The sequence below is a fragment of the Zootoca vivipara genome, chromosome 12 (assembly GCF_965207765.1).
Source record: "Zootoca vivipara chromosome 12, rZooViv2.hap1.1, whole genome shotgun sequence".
NCBI classification, from domain to species: Eukaryota; Metazoa; Chordata; class Lepidosauria; order Squamata; family Lacertidae; genus Zootoca; species Zootoca vivipara.
Genome location: NC_142595.1, coordinates 8,608,760 through 8,623,793, shown reverse-complemented (window position 1 = coordinate 8,623,793; position 15,034 = coordinate 8,608,760). Strand labels below are relative to the sequence as shown.

Here is a 15,034-nt window from a genome sequence, read left to right as displayed (position 1 = left end):
TAAGGCTGAAGCCAGCCAAATATGGGAGCAGCTCTTGTCTGTACCTTAACAGTTGTGAAAACCAAAATGAACAGCAAAACTTAAGTGACATCCTGTTACAGTTACAGTTACATCCTGTTACAGAGTTGTTGTTTAGTCGTTTAGTCGTGTCCGACTCTTCGTGTATTTAAATACACATTTGCAAAAAGAGATCCCTGGGGCTTTATAGCAGAACAAAACCAATTGCTGCTTTGTGGCCAAAGTAAATGCTCCAATGCAGTTGTGAGTAAGGATACTTCTCCCCTAGCCAGAAAATCTTTAACCATTTATTTTTCCAGTCCATTTTCTCCAAAAAAACAACAACCCTACCACGTCTCGCCTCCCCAGAGTTGCAGACCTGTGTGTGGAGAAAAGACTGCCAAATGAAAGGATTAAACACCCACCCACCCCTCACTGCTGCTTATCTGTCCTCCCTGGGAGGCAATGCCAAGAAGAAGAGGATAGCAGGAATTCATTATTCACTTTAACATGAATAAGTATTTGCTGGGACTCCAGGCTAAAATGTTGCTACATCTGCTGAGGAACATAATGCAGGAACAATTTTGTCACAGTTCGCAATTCTTTGTAAATACAACATATTATGTAGTTCATATTATGCTGTTGGGTTTTAAAAAAAAAACTTGCAGTGTTCTCTTCAGTACTGCATTTGGGAGCCCCAAGCCTACTGGATTTAGTTCATTTTCCTTTCCTAATTCAGTACTAGGGTTTGGGCTGTTGGTCTGCAGCCCCTTTCCTCTTTTCTGTGTCTAGTTCTCTGGAGCGTTGATTTTTGTAGCACAGGGGAAGTTGGTGTGAGTATTTGAATGCTGCTGTTTGCTGTTTTTTAAAGGACTTCTAGCCCTCCGCTGGGGTTACTGCAGCAGGAATTCATGCCTGTACTACAGCCCAGCATGCAGACTGCTGACAGGTACCAAGCAGGGGAACTTCCCTGCTCATAGTGTGCTGTCTTTTTTGTCAATATGTTTTACTGCCCATGGTTATCAGCCCTTTGTTAACTCAGTAGTTTTTATCCATGCTTTTGTTCTCCATTTGTGCTTTACATCACTTGGAAAGCCATCTTTTTACAATTGTTAACATTTTTGTTGTTTTCCCATAAGTTACCGGCACTTGTATGTTGCTCTATTTTTTAAATGGGTCTCTCTACAATCAAACAATAATGGTGCCCCCAGATAGATTTTTGTGGACAGTCCAGTCTGTTATTTTATTCAAATACTCCAATTTAGGTAAAGAAGCGCGCCCCCCCCCCCATTAAATATGTTAATTATGCTGCTGGGTTCTCTTGCCTTTAACCCTCACCTGTCACCTGTATTTGCTTGCTCCCGTTTTATTTGCCTCTAAGATCTGGATTTGTTTGGCCATCAGCAGTTAAAAATTCCACCCTATGCACATTTCTGCTAATAATTCTTCAGTACTGTCTGCAATTTGCACAGGAATAGGCAGTTAGTCCCCACCTCTCAAAATGTTGCTTGGGCAAGATTGAGGCATTGAAAAGGCAGGGTATAATACCGTTTAAAATACTAGGGTTTTTTTTTGGGGGGGGACAAGTCTCATTGAATTCAGTAGGACTTCTGAGTAGAAATGGTCAGGATTATGCTGCAAGGTGTGAAGGGGTTTTAAGTTATTTTCAATCAAGTTAGATGCATTTACTTAATGAAGCCATCTTTTTCAGGGGGTGCACACATTTATTTCCACTTGTTGTGTGGTAGTGTGTATTGGATTTTGGGTAAAGATTGTCACAATAACACGTAGGTTTAGGTGGTATACAAGTCCTGCCTGCTGCCTGCCACTTCTGCCTGTGTTCCATTCTTATTTTGGAAGTCTCTGCAACCAGGCATTGCAGCTCTGCAATGTCCTACTTAGCACAAGGCATGCTGTAGCAGTGTTAGTAGGCTCTAACAGTTCTTTCTTTTATTGACATCCTGATCCCCAATCCATGGAATGAACCCTTTTCGTTTGTTTTAAGAGCTGTGGAAGGCACATCTTCCCCTTCCCTCCCAAATTGCTTGAAAATTAGTGGGTCAGTTGCAGCAGCAGGGGGAACAAATTCTATTATCCTTATATCCTGATGGGGCAGTTTTGCAGCTCTCGGAGCTGCAGTAGTATTTGTTAAAGAAGCTTGGTGTTATGACTAATAATAATGGGACTATAGATTTTTCTGGCCTCATTGGGCTTCAAGACCCAGTGAATTTCTCAGAGAGAGTTAGTCTTCAGGCAGGGATCAGATTAGTTGCTAACATCTCCAACTTTCTGCGGTCACATGATGCTCATTTCTTAAATCTGTTTTTACCTTGCCTTGGGCGAACAACTTAACACTAAAAAAGCAGCTTGTGTTGGTTCTTTCACTATTTGACACACCAACATGAAAATACCATTTGTAGCAGTTGTTCTTTTATACATGAAAAATCCTTGAATCTCACTTGCTAGGGTGTTGCCCAGAGCTTTAAAAATCAGGCGGAGACCTGTTGTATAATTTTGTGATAAAAGTATGGCATTCCTGGAGAACAGGACTTTTTTTTTTTAATGAATGTTCTTAGAAAGGCTAAGCTGGGAAGCTAGGTTCCACACAAACACACACAGAATGCAAAAATATTTAAATGGAAATGGTAGCTCCACGCCATTTTAATTATTTTGTGTATTATAATTGCAGGCATCACACAGTTACCAGGGGAATAACCAAAGGCGTAAAGGAGGATTTCCGCCTGGCAATGGAGCGCCAAGTGTCGCGCTGCGGGGAAAACCTGATGACCGTGTTGCACAGATTCTGCATCAATGAGAAGATCTTGCTCCTTCAGACACTGACCTGAGTAGCACGAACTTTCTACTGGAACATCTTGCTAAGAATAGGCAAGCAGAGTAGAGAGCCATGGGATTGCCTTGATGTCGGACTAGAATTCCCCTGAAATGCATAGCTCAGCTTGCTGAAGGAGTGCTAGTTGAGCACGGTTAACTAAAGTCTCAATGGGTGGTTCATACAACCAAAACTTCAAGCACCATTCAGTAAAACTTTTGAGCTGTGTACTGTAAATAAAAAGGTTTTTTTAATGCATTTGAAAGTTAAGTTTTTGATAAAAGGTGCTGGGCTTCAGCCTTAAACCCAGTACTGGCGGTGCAGGGGTTGGACTTGATGACCCTTGGGGTCCCTTCCAACTCTACAGTTCTATGATCCTATAATACCCATTTGTGCATCTTAGAAGAGGGAAGAATGAATGGTGATTAGCTCAAGGTGTCATGCAGCAAAGAATCTATAACTCTGGGTGGAATTACAGTTAATTTCTGTCTGAGGTGATCAGGATGAAGGAAGGCACGGGTGAGACAAGGTAGAGCTCTTTGCTCATTGGTTTGGCCTAGTCAGGTCTATCTTGGGGTGGAGCCATGCTGGAGCTTAAAGAGCTTATTAATGACTCTCTTTCATTCCACTCTTGTCATTTTGAGTAATCTCCCACAAACAGCATGCAGATGAAAAGGTTCCTGGTTGACTTCTGCCAGCCTCAGGCACAGTTGTTTGGCATGGTGTTGTTGTTTAGTCGTGTCCGACTTTTTGTGACCCCATGGACCAGAGCACGCCAGGCACTCCTGTCTTCCACTGCCTCCCGCAGTTTGGTCAAACACATGTTGGTAGCTTCGAGAACACAGCCCAGCCATCTCGTCCTCTGTCGTCCCCTTCTCCTTGTGCCCTCAATCTTTCCCAACATCAGGGTCTTTTCCTGGGAGTCTTCTCTTCTCATGAGGTGGCCAAAGTATTGGAGCCTCAGCTTCAGGATCTGTCCTTCCAATGAGCACTCAGAGCTGATTTCCTGTCTCTTTTTCAAAAAAATAATTTTTATTTTCTTCTGTATCTTCATGTGAACCACACATGTTAGAGTGACTATCAGCTTGTGAAAGTCCGTTCAAATTGCTCAGGTTTTGAAAGCTGTTCAGTGTGTTGAGTTAGAAATGGAATGGTACACTAAATACATAGAATCCTTGATTTAGCTAAATGGCAAGTTTTAAATATGTGAGTCTCTTCGAGATGACCTGGAATGTAAACAAAACACACGATCCCTTTCTTTAAAAAAACTAACATCAATATGGTGGGAGTAATTAATCCAGTGTCAGTTCCTTTGGCTTCCTCAGTTAGATTTTCCAGAATATTCTCTTCCTGTAGAGTATATATGCTATGATGACCCATAAAGATGTAGCAGTTAGGTTCTGAGCCAAGTGTTCACTATGGGATTGTGTATCCTGCATCTTCCACTTAAAAGGAAAGTAGTTTTCAAATATTTCATGCCCAACGTAGACGAGAATGGAGTTCATACCTTTGAAAGAGACCAAGAATCCCATCAGAAAAATTGCATGTTACAGCCATACTGCATGACAGGACTCCGTAAGCTACAGAGCACAATTGCTGACATTTTGGACCTGAGATAAAAGTGATGTAGGCTGTTGCTGCCAAACTCAGGAGTGGAGTTGAGCAAAAGAACACGCTTTAGGGGCATGTCTGTGTAGTCTTCTGCTCTTGACACCATGTTTTAGTGACAAACAAGGCTGGAAAATGTTTTATCAGTGTGCAGCATAGAAGAACTCTGGGCTGCTGCCTGAACCTGCAATCTGTGCTCTGTGTTTTACCTCATTTATCTTTACTACACTGCCACCACTGAGTCTCATGGCCCAATTGGATGAAATGCTTTCCATTTGGCATTCAAACACCTGCCTGTCCCTCCCCAATATCCTGACATTTTTATCTCGCGAAGCGGGAGGAGGAGACTCCCAACAGGACTGGCATTTGGGTTTCATGAGACCCACATTTTTATCCTTTCCCTAATTTTTCTGGGTTTGTCAATTTATTCAGGGTCAAACCAGACAGTTGTATGAAACATCTCCCACCCTTTTTTAAAAAACCAAGCAAACTTAAAAGCAGTATCGGAAACTTTGACGGGGAGTAGAAGAGTAGCAGGTCTCTGCTCAGAATCGCACATACTTCATCTGCTTTCTCATCCTACAGGAGGATGAATATGGCTCTGTCCCCCCCCCCCTTTGCTTAGAGAAGCTGACTAGGGAAGGTGATTTTGAGTGAATGAATGATTGGAACAGAAAGGCTTAAGCAGACTTTCCTACTAACGTGTATCATTTAGATTGGTCTTCATCCCAGGGACTTACTCTGTGCTTGTTGGCCTTGCCGCAAGAACTTCTGCTTCCACCACATGTCTGAATAGGGATGCTTTGCTGGTTTGAGGGAGATGAGTCAGTTGCTTAGCAACTGCTAGGCCTACTCCCTGCTAGAGGCAGTGGTGAGTGACCACTACATATTGAAGGCGGGGGGCGGGATTGGGCGGCAACTGTCCAATCTGATTTTACAGACGTCCAAAATTAATTCAGAATTGTTTAGAAACTAAGGAAGGATTTTAGATGGAATAAATTTGAATCCTCATGGTTTTAAAAAGAAACCCAACAGGGTATTCATGCTTTCCCCTTCTATTTCTGTATTTACTTAGTTCAAATAAGAACAATTTCCTTTAAAGCACACTTACCTGGATAGAAAAAGGGAGCTCCTGACCACACTTTCTTCACATCTACAAGATAGTACACTAACAGCAGAAGCACAAAGGCAAAACAGCTCAGCGTTGTCACATATGAAATGGACCTGCAGGAATTTCAAAAGAGCCGTTCAGGAAATGTCTAGGAAATGCTACCGTACAGTATTGAAGCGACTTTTTATTCTACTCACCATAAATTCTTGTTGACAGGAACAAAGCCTTGGTCTTTTGTGCCTTTGGTCAATACAACAGAAATAGCGCCCTGAAAAACAGGTGATTTGCAGTGAGAAAGGAATTTTGTGGAATTACCGTGAAATGTTCCATCATGTCAAGGGCAAAGCCATGCAACTGAGTTAAATGCTTTGGTCTCCCCGCCCCCCACCCCTGCTCTCAAGACATAGCAAAGACCTCTCAAAACACACAGGGAGCATCTTCCAAAGCAATCTTAACAGAGAAAGATGAAAGAAAGCATATCATCAGAACTCACAAACTCAGAACTATTCTGTATTGAAATTGCTACCCTTCATTTTAATAAACTTCCAAAGTGACAGAAAACAAATGAACAAAAGTGCAGTATTCCAGGTGTAGTTGCACCATAAATCTGTACAAAGGAATTCAGATATTGACCGCTGTATTTTTCAATCCCTTTCCTGATGACCCCTAGCATATATTTCTTTTTTTCATAGCTATGACATGCTGGGTCAGTATTTTTACACAGCTATCCATTTAGTCAGCTGGACCCACCAGCTAAGACTCCATCAATGTATATGTGAATTGTGCATCATTCTACACTTACTACATTGAACCATATTTGTCATTTTGTCACACATTCAGTTTAGAGAGATTCGTTTGGAATTCTTCACAATTTATTATTGTTTTACCTATCCTGAGTAAATTGGTCACCCTAATTGCTTACCTCTAACTCCAGGTCATTTGTGAGCATATTAAAGAGCACCAGTCCCAAAACAGATCCTCGTGGGGCCCCTTTTCCTACTCCCCTCCACTGGGGGAAACATCCATATATTCCTGCTCTTTAACCAACTACTGATATGTCCAACACAAATTTAGGTGCCTTTAGGCGTTAACTCTGTACTGAATTGTAGGTGTTGAGTTTTTATTATACACCATAAAAAATGGGTTTTGATGGGTTTTGAAACAGGTATTCACAGAAAAAGATCTCAACAGAGGATTATTCTGAACTAAAGTCTTAAGAAGAAAAAAAGCCTTAAAGGATTGGGAAGGAAACATTTTGAATTCAATTAATTCAGTATTTGTGACTTGAATTGTATTAATATAGCATTTGAGACTTACCAGGACTATACTCCACACACAGAAACGGAGCATTATTTGTCTGTGCTGGTCTTTGTAGAACATGAGAATTTTTCCTGCCTTAAAAGTAAAAAAGAAAAGAAAAGAAAGGAGAAGTTGAAAACATGAACAATGGCCTTGCCTAGAATGGGTTTGATAGGGAAAGGGACTAATTAACTGAAATGGGGGGGGGAATGGTGACAAGAGCACCACAGCCAAAATCTAAAGTAAGGTAAAAGGACCCCTGACCATTAGGTCCAGTCGTGACCGACTCTGAGGTTGAGGCACTCATCTTGTGTTATTGGCCGAGGGAGCTGGCGTACAGCTTCCAGGTCATGTGGCCAGCATGACAAAGCTGCTTCTGGCAAAGCAGAGCAGTGCACGGAAACGCCGTTTACCTTCCTGCCGGAGCGATACCTATTTTATCTACTTGCACTGACATGGTTTCGAACTGCTAGGTTGGCAGGAGTTGGGACCGAAAAATGGGAGCTCACCCCGTTGTGGGTATTCAAACCGCCGACCTTCTGATCGGCAAGCCCTAGGCTCTGTGGTTTAACCCACAGCACCACCTGCGCCCAAATCTAAAGTAGAACTCAGTAATTCTGCAGATTTTCCAAGATATTGATGCAAACGTTCTCCCAGCATCTTACATAATAATGCTGCTTCAAAATATCTATGCAAAATCTCCAACCCCCCTTCTTGTTTCTTCGTCCTCTTTGAGATGGATTCTTTCTGTTTCTATCCTGGGACAGTTGTCCGTGGTACTGAACACTGCATCATATCTGCAATGCCAAGATTATATTATGGAGAGATGTTCTGCGATAGCCATTCATATGCCCTAAAAGTTTATAGGTTTGGGCTGTTACGCTCTCTAGAGAAGGAACTTCCTCACTACAACACCTGGGATTTACAGTAATAATGCCATACAGCTTTTCTGCCTAAATGTAACAATAAGGTATCCTACCTGAAGTCCGAAAAATGCCATGACAACAGAATTGATTGTTCCCAAAATTCCTTCGGGGTCAAAGGCTACTGTAGTCAGGTAAAGAACCTATAAATGAAGAAGTGCACACTATGAAAGGCTGGCAGACTTTCTGTGAGGTGTTTTATAATATGGTCCCAACTCTCGAAACAAGGTGGTGGTATCCCTGCTTCAAAGTGTACCTGGGGTCTACTGGAGTCCTTCCCCACCATCTGAACTAAGCAGTGATAGATCAGATCAGAGAAATTTGAATTATTTTTAAGAAATTTGCAAAAATTAAGTTTGACCCCCTAAAATGACATGCCCTACTCATCCAGTTCCTTGCCTTGCTTGTTCCGAACAAGCTAAGCAAATATGGTTTCCAAACACAGGATAAAGACTCCCTGCATTAGGTTCCTTATTTCTTAATTTAGACTTTTTCAGGCAGGCATGCCAAATATCCTGATCTAAGCACATTTCCTGCTGAAATCTGTAACTTAAGCATATTTCCTGCTGAAAACTGATTTGCTTCAGTTCTGTTTTTCTCTTCTTGTCTGCGTATGTTGAGAGTTCATAACTGCTCTTAGCTATGTTAGTCCTCCTATGTCCCCATATTTTGTGTCTTGATTTTCCTTAAAATTAATCAGAATGTAATTTATCAGCTATTTGTGTGTATGTGGAAATGTGCATGTTATTCTAGTCTTCCAAGTCTGCTTAAGCTAGAGTCTCCTTTTTTGTCTTAACTTTTCCACATACTATTCTGGTATTTATTCTCCTCAATTCCAGTTTGAGTTTAGCACTGGAATCACTGTTTAATGTTCAGAAATGTTGCCTGCTTGCATGTTACTTCTGTCCCCAAATCCCTGTGTGAGATTAGGGGAAACTCTGGGGCCTGTGCACTTACTCTCTGCACCAAGAATCCACCCCCACCCCTTACTGATCTCATTCACAGAAATTCAGAGAGGGAATAGCAACTGAAGAAATCCAAAGCAGGTTCACTGGAGTTGCTGATATGGTTGCAATATTGCTGGAGCAATAGCAACAACCCACTGAACAGTATTTCCTTGGCTATCAAGCATCACTGCAGTAAAGAATTTGGCCGCATAAACTATCTTAGTGAGATTTGCTCCTGGTCCTTGCCTAACTTTTTGGCATGAGTGAAATTTGACTAATCCTGGAGCTGCTACAATTAATGTACAGGGTGCTGATTTTGTTTGAGCAACCATTTATAGAACAAGATTCCAAATCTGAATGGGGCTGAGAGTGAAGCTTATCTCCTCAGCTGATGTCAGATGTGCGTTTTCATGTCGTGTCTTCTGCCACTATAAATAATACTGCATAAATCCAGCACCTCTTCTAAGTAAAACAGCGTCAAAACGCTGGTAGCTGCATTAAAGAGCTGTTGGCAAGGGACGTGGCCTAGTGTTCAGCTCTGAAGAACTGAAAAAACACACACTGCATTTTTCCATGTAACTTTGTACTTTAGAATAACCAGATGATTAAAAAAAATCAAGCAGGCCACTGACAATCTATTCATTTTGGAGATGGACGATGGTTGCACGAGAAGCTTCAACCACTTACGTTAGAAGATGGATGCTGGTAGATGTGTTTTTCTCCTAGAAGCAATTGATCAATATAAGCAGCTGCTCCTCCAGTACAGTTGGGGTACATTCCAAAATCGCCAATGCCTCCGGGGCCAAGATAACCTCTAGAAGGAAAAACAGGAAGTGAGCCACATGGTCAGAAGTGGCCTGAGATGAGTTATTGGGAAAGAGACAATTATCTCCATTTGTTCAGCACTCTGGGGAAATCTAGTGTGGCTGGAAATCAGCATCCTGAGTTGTCAGGTTATCAAGAGTGGCAAGACATTTGCTGGGACCCCACACCTGGAAAACAGCCCACCACCCACCTTGGCTGCTATTCTCACGTTGCATGGAGTACCCAAGAATGGCATGACATTCTGATGGTTTCTATTAATTTCAAACAGACTCGCAGATGAAAATGTCATAGCAAGTTCTGCCTCCAAGTCCGGGGGGGGGGGGAGGTGTCATCTGGATTTCCACATGTCAGACACCTGGAGTCCTAATGAAACCAGTTCTCTAGGTATCTGGAAAATACGACCCTAAGAAAAGCTAACAAAGTGAAAGAAGATCTAAGCTTTGACTGACGTTGGACACCCAGGGACGTTTAACAGGAAGGTGAGGCACAGCCAAACTGCTTCAAGCGCCATCATGAAAAGCCACTGGGGCCAATATGGAAGAATATCTTGGAGAGCAGAGTATGGAGCTTCCTGTTGAAACATAGAAGAAAAAGTAAATTATGACTGAGTAACCCAATAGATGACATGCCTTCAAGAACAAGCAGCGCCACTAATCACAACTGCTCAGCTATCTAAAAGCATCCTGGCTTGTTTTTTCCTATGCCTTTTGTTAAGTGCCCCCCCCAATTTCTACAGGTTCTAATTTCATTATATGATATTTTTCTTTATTCTATTTTAGGTATTGGATCTAAGCTTTTAACAGGTAGATTACCATCTCATAATGTCAGCAAAAGGCTTTGTTTTTCTTGGTTGGCAGTACTGATTAGAACAGGCACCCCCAAACTTTGGCCCTCCAGATGGTTTGGACTACATTTCCCATCTTCCCCGACCACTGGTCCTGTTAGCTAGGGATCATGGGAGTTGCAGGCCAAAACATCTGGAGGGCCGAAGTTTGGGGATGCCTGGATTAGAATATAGCTGCTTTTATGTTTATTTGCTTTAATTTATGGGTGGGAGAGAAATACAACAATAAAAAGGGGACACTGCACAGGTTGCAAAAAGAACAAGTTACAAAACTAAATGCCCTTCCACCTTTATAGGACCACAAATTGTGTCTGAGCAGTGAATGAAGGTGCAGCGTATTTCTGCTATTGCTGAAAGACCATTTCCTTCTACGTGCCACATCCTCTTATGGCTGTTGTTTTACATAGGTAGCATTCTATTTCATTGGGTACTGTATTTAGGTTTTAGTATAATCTTGCTGTTTCTTATTTTATGCTCCTACGAACCTTATCTTCTATTTATTGTCCAATGCTTCATGTAACTTTTTAACAGCACTCATTAAGAAGAATGTATGCACAGCAAGGGTTCTACTTCTGAAGCCATTTCAGCTTTCCTCAGTTAGACTACGATTGTGCTGCAGCAGGCAAATGGTGACCAAAGCAGCCTTCTGTTCACTCCCTATGTTCAGATCCAGCTGTTAGGCCACTCACTTACCAGAGCACTGTTCTCAGGCACAGGAGTGGCAAAGAGGAGCTCAAGCGCAGCAACCACAAGGTATGTGCAGCCTAGTCTCTGAAGCACACCTGGAATTCGGAGGTTGCCCCAGGACACTGCAGAAGGCATAAAAAGCAATGTAAAAGTCAGTCCTGCATTATTAGAGAGCTAACTGATGCAAATCTGGATCTGATGCAAAGACAATACATGCTGTTGCAGATGGTGGTTTCATATTAAGATGTTTCAGCTGCTTATTTTAATTGGTGCCTTAATTGTGCTCAGAATATTTACTGCAGAAGTAACTGTGACTGAGTCTAATCCTATGAAAATCTCTGGACAACCCAGTTCTGTACAGCCTTATGGTACTAAGCTGCACAGTCTGGGTTGCTCTCAGCCACACGACACACTGGAAAATGCATTCCTCCTAAGGGGCTTCTCTGCCATTTAGCCTATAACATTATGCAGTTGTAAGGACTGCTATATGATAAGACAAGTTTTTCAGTACTGTATTCTACTATTATAAAGTCTGAAATTCTATTCACTAAATAAAAAGCTCAGACAAAGGGCCTCACTCTCTTGTTTCTGCAATTCTTTAGGTCTGAGGGCCCCTGGTCTTGAGTGCTGCCTTTCAGGAAGTCAGATTAGAAAATTATCCTTTGAACTGTGGGGTCTTGAGAAGGCTTCATTTCTTCTGGGACTATTTTATCCCATCTAATATATGGGGGTGGGGAGGCAGCGTCACAACTCTAATGGGATTTGCCACAGAGCCAGCAACACAAGGGGAAGCTGTGTAAAAGTGAAGTGGCGCATTTTGTAGTCAGCATGAAAAGAAACAAATCTCCCAACACTCACATGGCCCAAGGCAGTAATTTGGGTTCACAACTATGACCCCTATTAAAAACAAGAGGATGCTTCTCCACAGGACTTTCCCCAGCAGCTGCCATTTGGAACGTCCCCTTCTCAACATGGAACTCAGCGACAGTGAAATGGAGGTGCCCATGATGAACACAAACCTGGAGAGGCAAGAGGAAGGGAGGGGGGAATCATGCCTGCTCAAGGCAGATCTAAGAAGCATATGTTGTCCAAAGAGCAGGGGATTCGGGGAGCCCTTCACTAACAGATGTGGTGAAGGTGGCGGTAACTACAGACATCCACCCTCATTCCTCAGCTGACATGGGCCTGGGCTTCTTTTCCTCATATTTTCCCCAAGAGCCCTTCATACATCATAGACCAGCCATCTCTAGATATTGTTGGACTACAACACCCATCACCCCTGAGCATAGGCCATGCTGAATGGGGGTGGTGTTGGGAGTTGTAGTCCAGGAACATCTGAGGACCTATAGTTGGGGAAAACTGTCCTAGAGGACACTGGAAAGTTCAGTGTCTTAATTTGTGGGGTAGGGGTATGACTGGGGAAGGCAGAAGCACTAAAAATATATTCAAGATGTGGGCAGTCTTTAAAACAGGACTTTGAATGTTTTTCTCTCATATAATGTGAGCCCACTTTCACCTACTCATGCATTGCCTATTGGCATACATATTAAACAGCGAACTGAATTCTGTTGGATATATGGCAGCTTCCACTTTTCAGACAGGCTGTCTGTCTTCTGTACTCCAGTTCTAAATTTGTTTGTTATTTTTTAAAAAGCCCAAACCAAATCAGTTTTTATTAATGTTGAGAAACTGGTAAAGGCGATCGCCGTTCATAATGTCACGTGTTCTGCTAATTGGTGCTGTGCACAGTTGCCTTCTGTAAAAAGGCAAAATGAGTTTCCCCAAATTTTATGAACAAAACAGAGCCACACCACTCCAAGCATCCACCCTCAAACATGAGAACTCAGTCTCTTCATGGTAACTGTTTCCAAGGTATATATATTGAATTTACACACAAATACAACATGTAAAGTGAAAATCAGTATATAGGTGTATGGCAGGAATCTGTCTGTCTTTTCAGGATTTCAAAACTGATTTGTAAACTTAAACATAAGTTAATTCATTTTTGGATACCCCCTTTCAAGAAGATTTAAGATTTCATGCTGCTATTTGAGCTTTTTTACTTTACAATTACAAGAGTGAGAAAAACTACAGTAATTCTAAAAAAACAATTGTGACGATTAAAACTGTTGAGAATCCAGGACAAAACAAGCTTGATCCAACTGACATACAGTAAAAGAAAACCCCATATGGGTCTCTTCTGAATAAATTTTCCTGAATTCTGCGAAGTCATAATAGCAATCAGGATGAATTACCATGGAAAGACAAGGTCTGCTACGGTTAGTCCTATAAAGAGAAAATGGGAAATTAATCAAACTTCATAATAAAGGGTCAACTAGTAGTTAGTCTCCAGGTAGAAACCAAATGTTTAGACCTAAAACATATTAATAACTTTCTTCCCTTGCTAAAATATGTGCAACTGATAGTTTAACTAAATGTTACAAGCAAAATGTGTGTAACCAAGCTCGAACAACACTTTTCTTCTTTTTAGAAAAAGCCAAAAGAGGAAGAGGGACTTTGTAGTGGAGAAGTAGCATGGGCAGGCGAGCCTTAACTCATTCCAACCTTTTATTCTCTGCTTCAATTCTCTCTCACACACCCACCCACACCCACACAACACTGCTTCTCTTCCCACAGGGCTCTGAATATGTGCTTTCCCTCCAAGGGTAGGATAAAAACACTTCAAGAAGAGCAATTTAGAGCAAATAAATGATAGATAGGTAAAGACTTAAATATCCCTCCTACTGTTTTTCCACTACAAATTGCCCCCTCCTGAAACTTTTCCCGAAAAGGGGGGTTGTTGGGGTTCAACTATGGGCATTTACATGCCATCTATAGTTAGGCCTCAGCAAGTGTGGCCTAGAGTGGGTTTGTTACCTGCACACTCAGCTTCTCTTGCAGACATTTGGTATTTGGCCCCAGAAAGTAGATTAGGCAAGTTTGGCCCTCTCTACCCATTTCTATCCATTCTGAAGGAAATCAGCCCTGAGTGCTCACTGGAAGGACAGATCGTGAAGCTGAGGCTCCAATACTTTGGCCACCTCATGAGAAGAGAAGACTCCCTGGAAAAGACCCTGATGTTGGGAAAGATTGAGGGCACTAGGAGAAGGGGACGACAGAGGACGAGATGGTTGGACAGTGTTCTCGAAGCTACGAACATGAGTTTGACCAAACTGCGGGAGGCAGTGGAAGACAGGAGTGCCTGGCTTGCTATGGTCCAATAACACCCATTTCTATGAATGAAGTGAAAGTCAAGAACAACATTTACCATTCCAGCTCTGATGCTTGAAGAACCAGTACTTTCCTCCACCGTAATTCACAAAGACCATAATTACAAGGGCCAGCCTACAAAGGGGAAAGCAAAGGAAGATTATATACCTCACATACCTCACCATTAAAATGGTTAACTATCGCTGTCTGAGAAGAAAATTTCTAAATTATTATATATGTATTCAGTGCTTTTTTTCTTAAAAAATGTTTAGGGGTACTCTAATTTTGACTCAAGGAAATCACCAATTTATAGTTCAAATCAGGAAAAATAAATACAGTAAATGGACAAAGATTCACAAAATGTTTAGGGGTATGCACCCCCCTGCATGCCCCCAGAAAAAACACTGTATTTATTTAATCCTAAAAGGTATGATTCAGAGGCTTCTCTTGATGTAACCTTGCCTCCTTGTGAGAGGAGGCAAGAATCTAGCCCAACCCCCTGTAATGGAGGAATTTATCACCCAGTGTGGGGCTCAAACCCACAACCCTGAGATTAAGAGTCTCGCGTGCTTCCAACTGAACTATGTAGTTTGTTAAGAGAAGGCTACCTTGTTTCATTACTTCTGCAGTGGTTGGTTTGCAGGTGATTGTAACTGACTTTAAGTTCCAAGACTCTAAATAAATCTATCACAGTTTATTGGTCCCAGATCTGTTACAAATGGGAGGGTGGAACAGATCTGTATACAGAAGGCA

At 41.9% G+C, this 15,034-nt stretch overlaps 2 protein-coding genes across 4 annotated transcripts in view; one reads left to right on the top strand and one right to left on the bottom strand.

The window, feature by feature from the left end:
* The window catches only part of INTS10 (integrator complex subunit 10), a 24,029-nt gene extending 20,944 nt beyond the window's left edge, over positions 1-3,085 (top strand). The window contains exons 17-18 of one of the 3 annotated variants that reach the window (XM_060282255.2): positions 869-946; positions 2,687-3,085. In XM_060282255.2, coding sequence (XP_060138238.1) covers positions 869-946; positions 2,687-2,843 — 235 coding nt within the window. In that variant the 3' untranslated portion in view covers positions 2,844-3,085. Of the gene's footprint in view, positions 1-366; positions 638-868; positions 947-2,686 lie in introns of those variants that run through there. The other 2 variants (XM_060282256.2, XM_088656185.1) reach the window with 2 other exon arrangements.
* Positions 2,629-15,034, bottom strand: part of HGSNAT (heparan-alpha-glucosaminide N-acetyltransferase) — a 24,575-nt gene continuing 12,169 nt past the window's right edge. The window contains exons 8-18 of the mRNA XM_035136272.3: positions 14,340-14,416; positions 13,327-13,357; positions 11,930-12,090; positions 11,078-11,193; positions 9,990-10,111; positions 9,403-9,529; positions 7,825-7,911; positions 6,864-6,941; positions 5,744-5,814; positions 5,547-5,659; positions 2,629-4,334 (exon numbers count right to left, since the gene is read on the bottom strand). Of these exons, the coding sequence (XP_034992163.1) occupies positions 4,153-4,334; positions 5,547-5,659; positions 5,744-5,814; positions 6,864-6,941; positions 7,825-7,911; positions 9,403-9,529; positions 9,990-10,111; positions 11,078-11,193; positions 11,930-12,090; positions 13,327-13,357; positions 14,340-14,416 (1,165 nt within the window). The 3' untranslated portion in view covers positions 2,629-4,152. The remainder of the gene's footprint in view (positions 4,335-5,546; positions 5,660-5,743; positions 5,815-6,863; positions 6,942-7,824; positions 7,912-9,402; positions 9,530-9,989; positions 10,112-11,077; positions 11,194-11,929; positions 12,091-13,326; positions 13,358-14,339; positions 14,417-15,034) is intronic.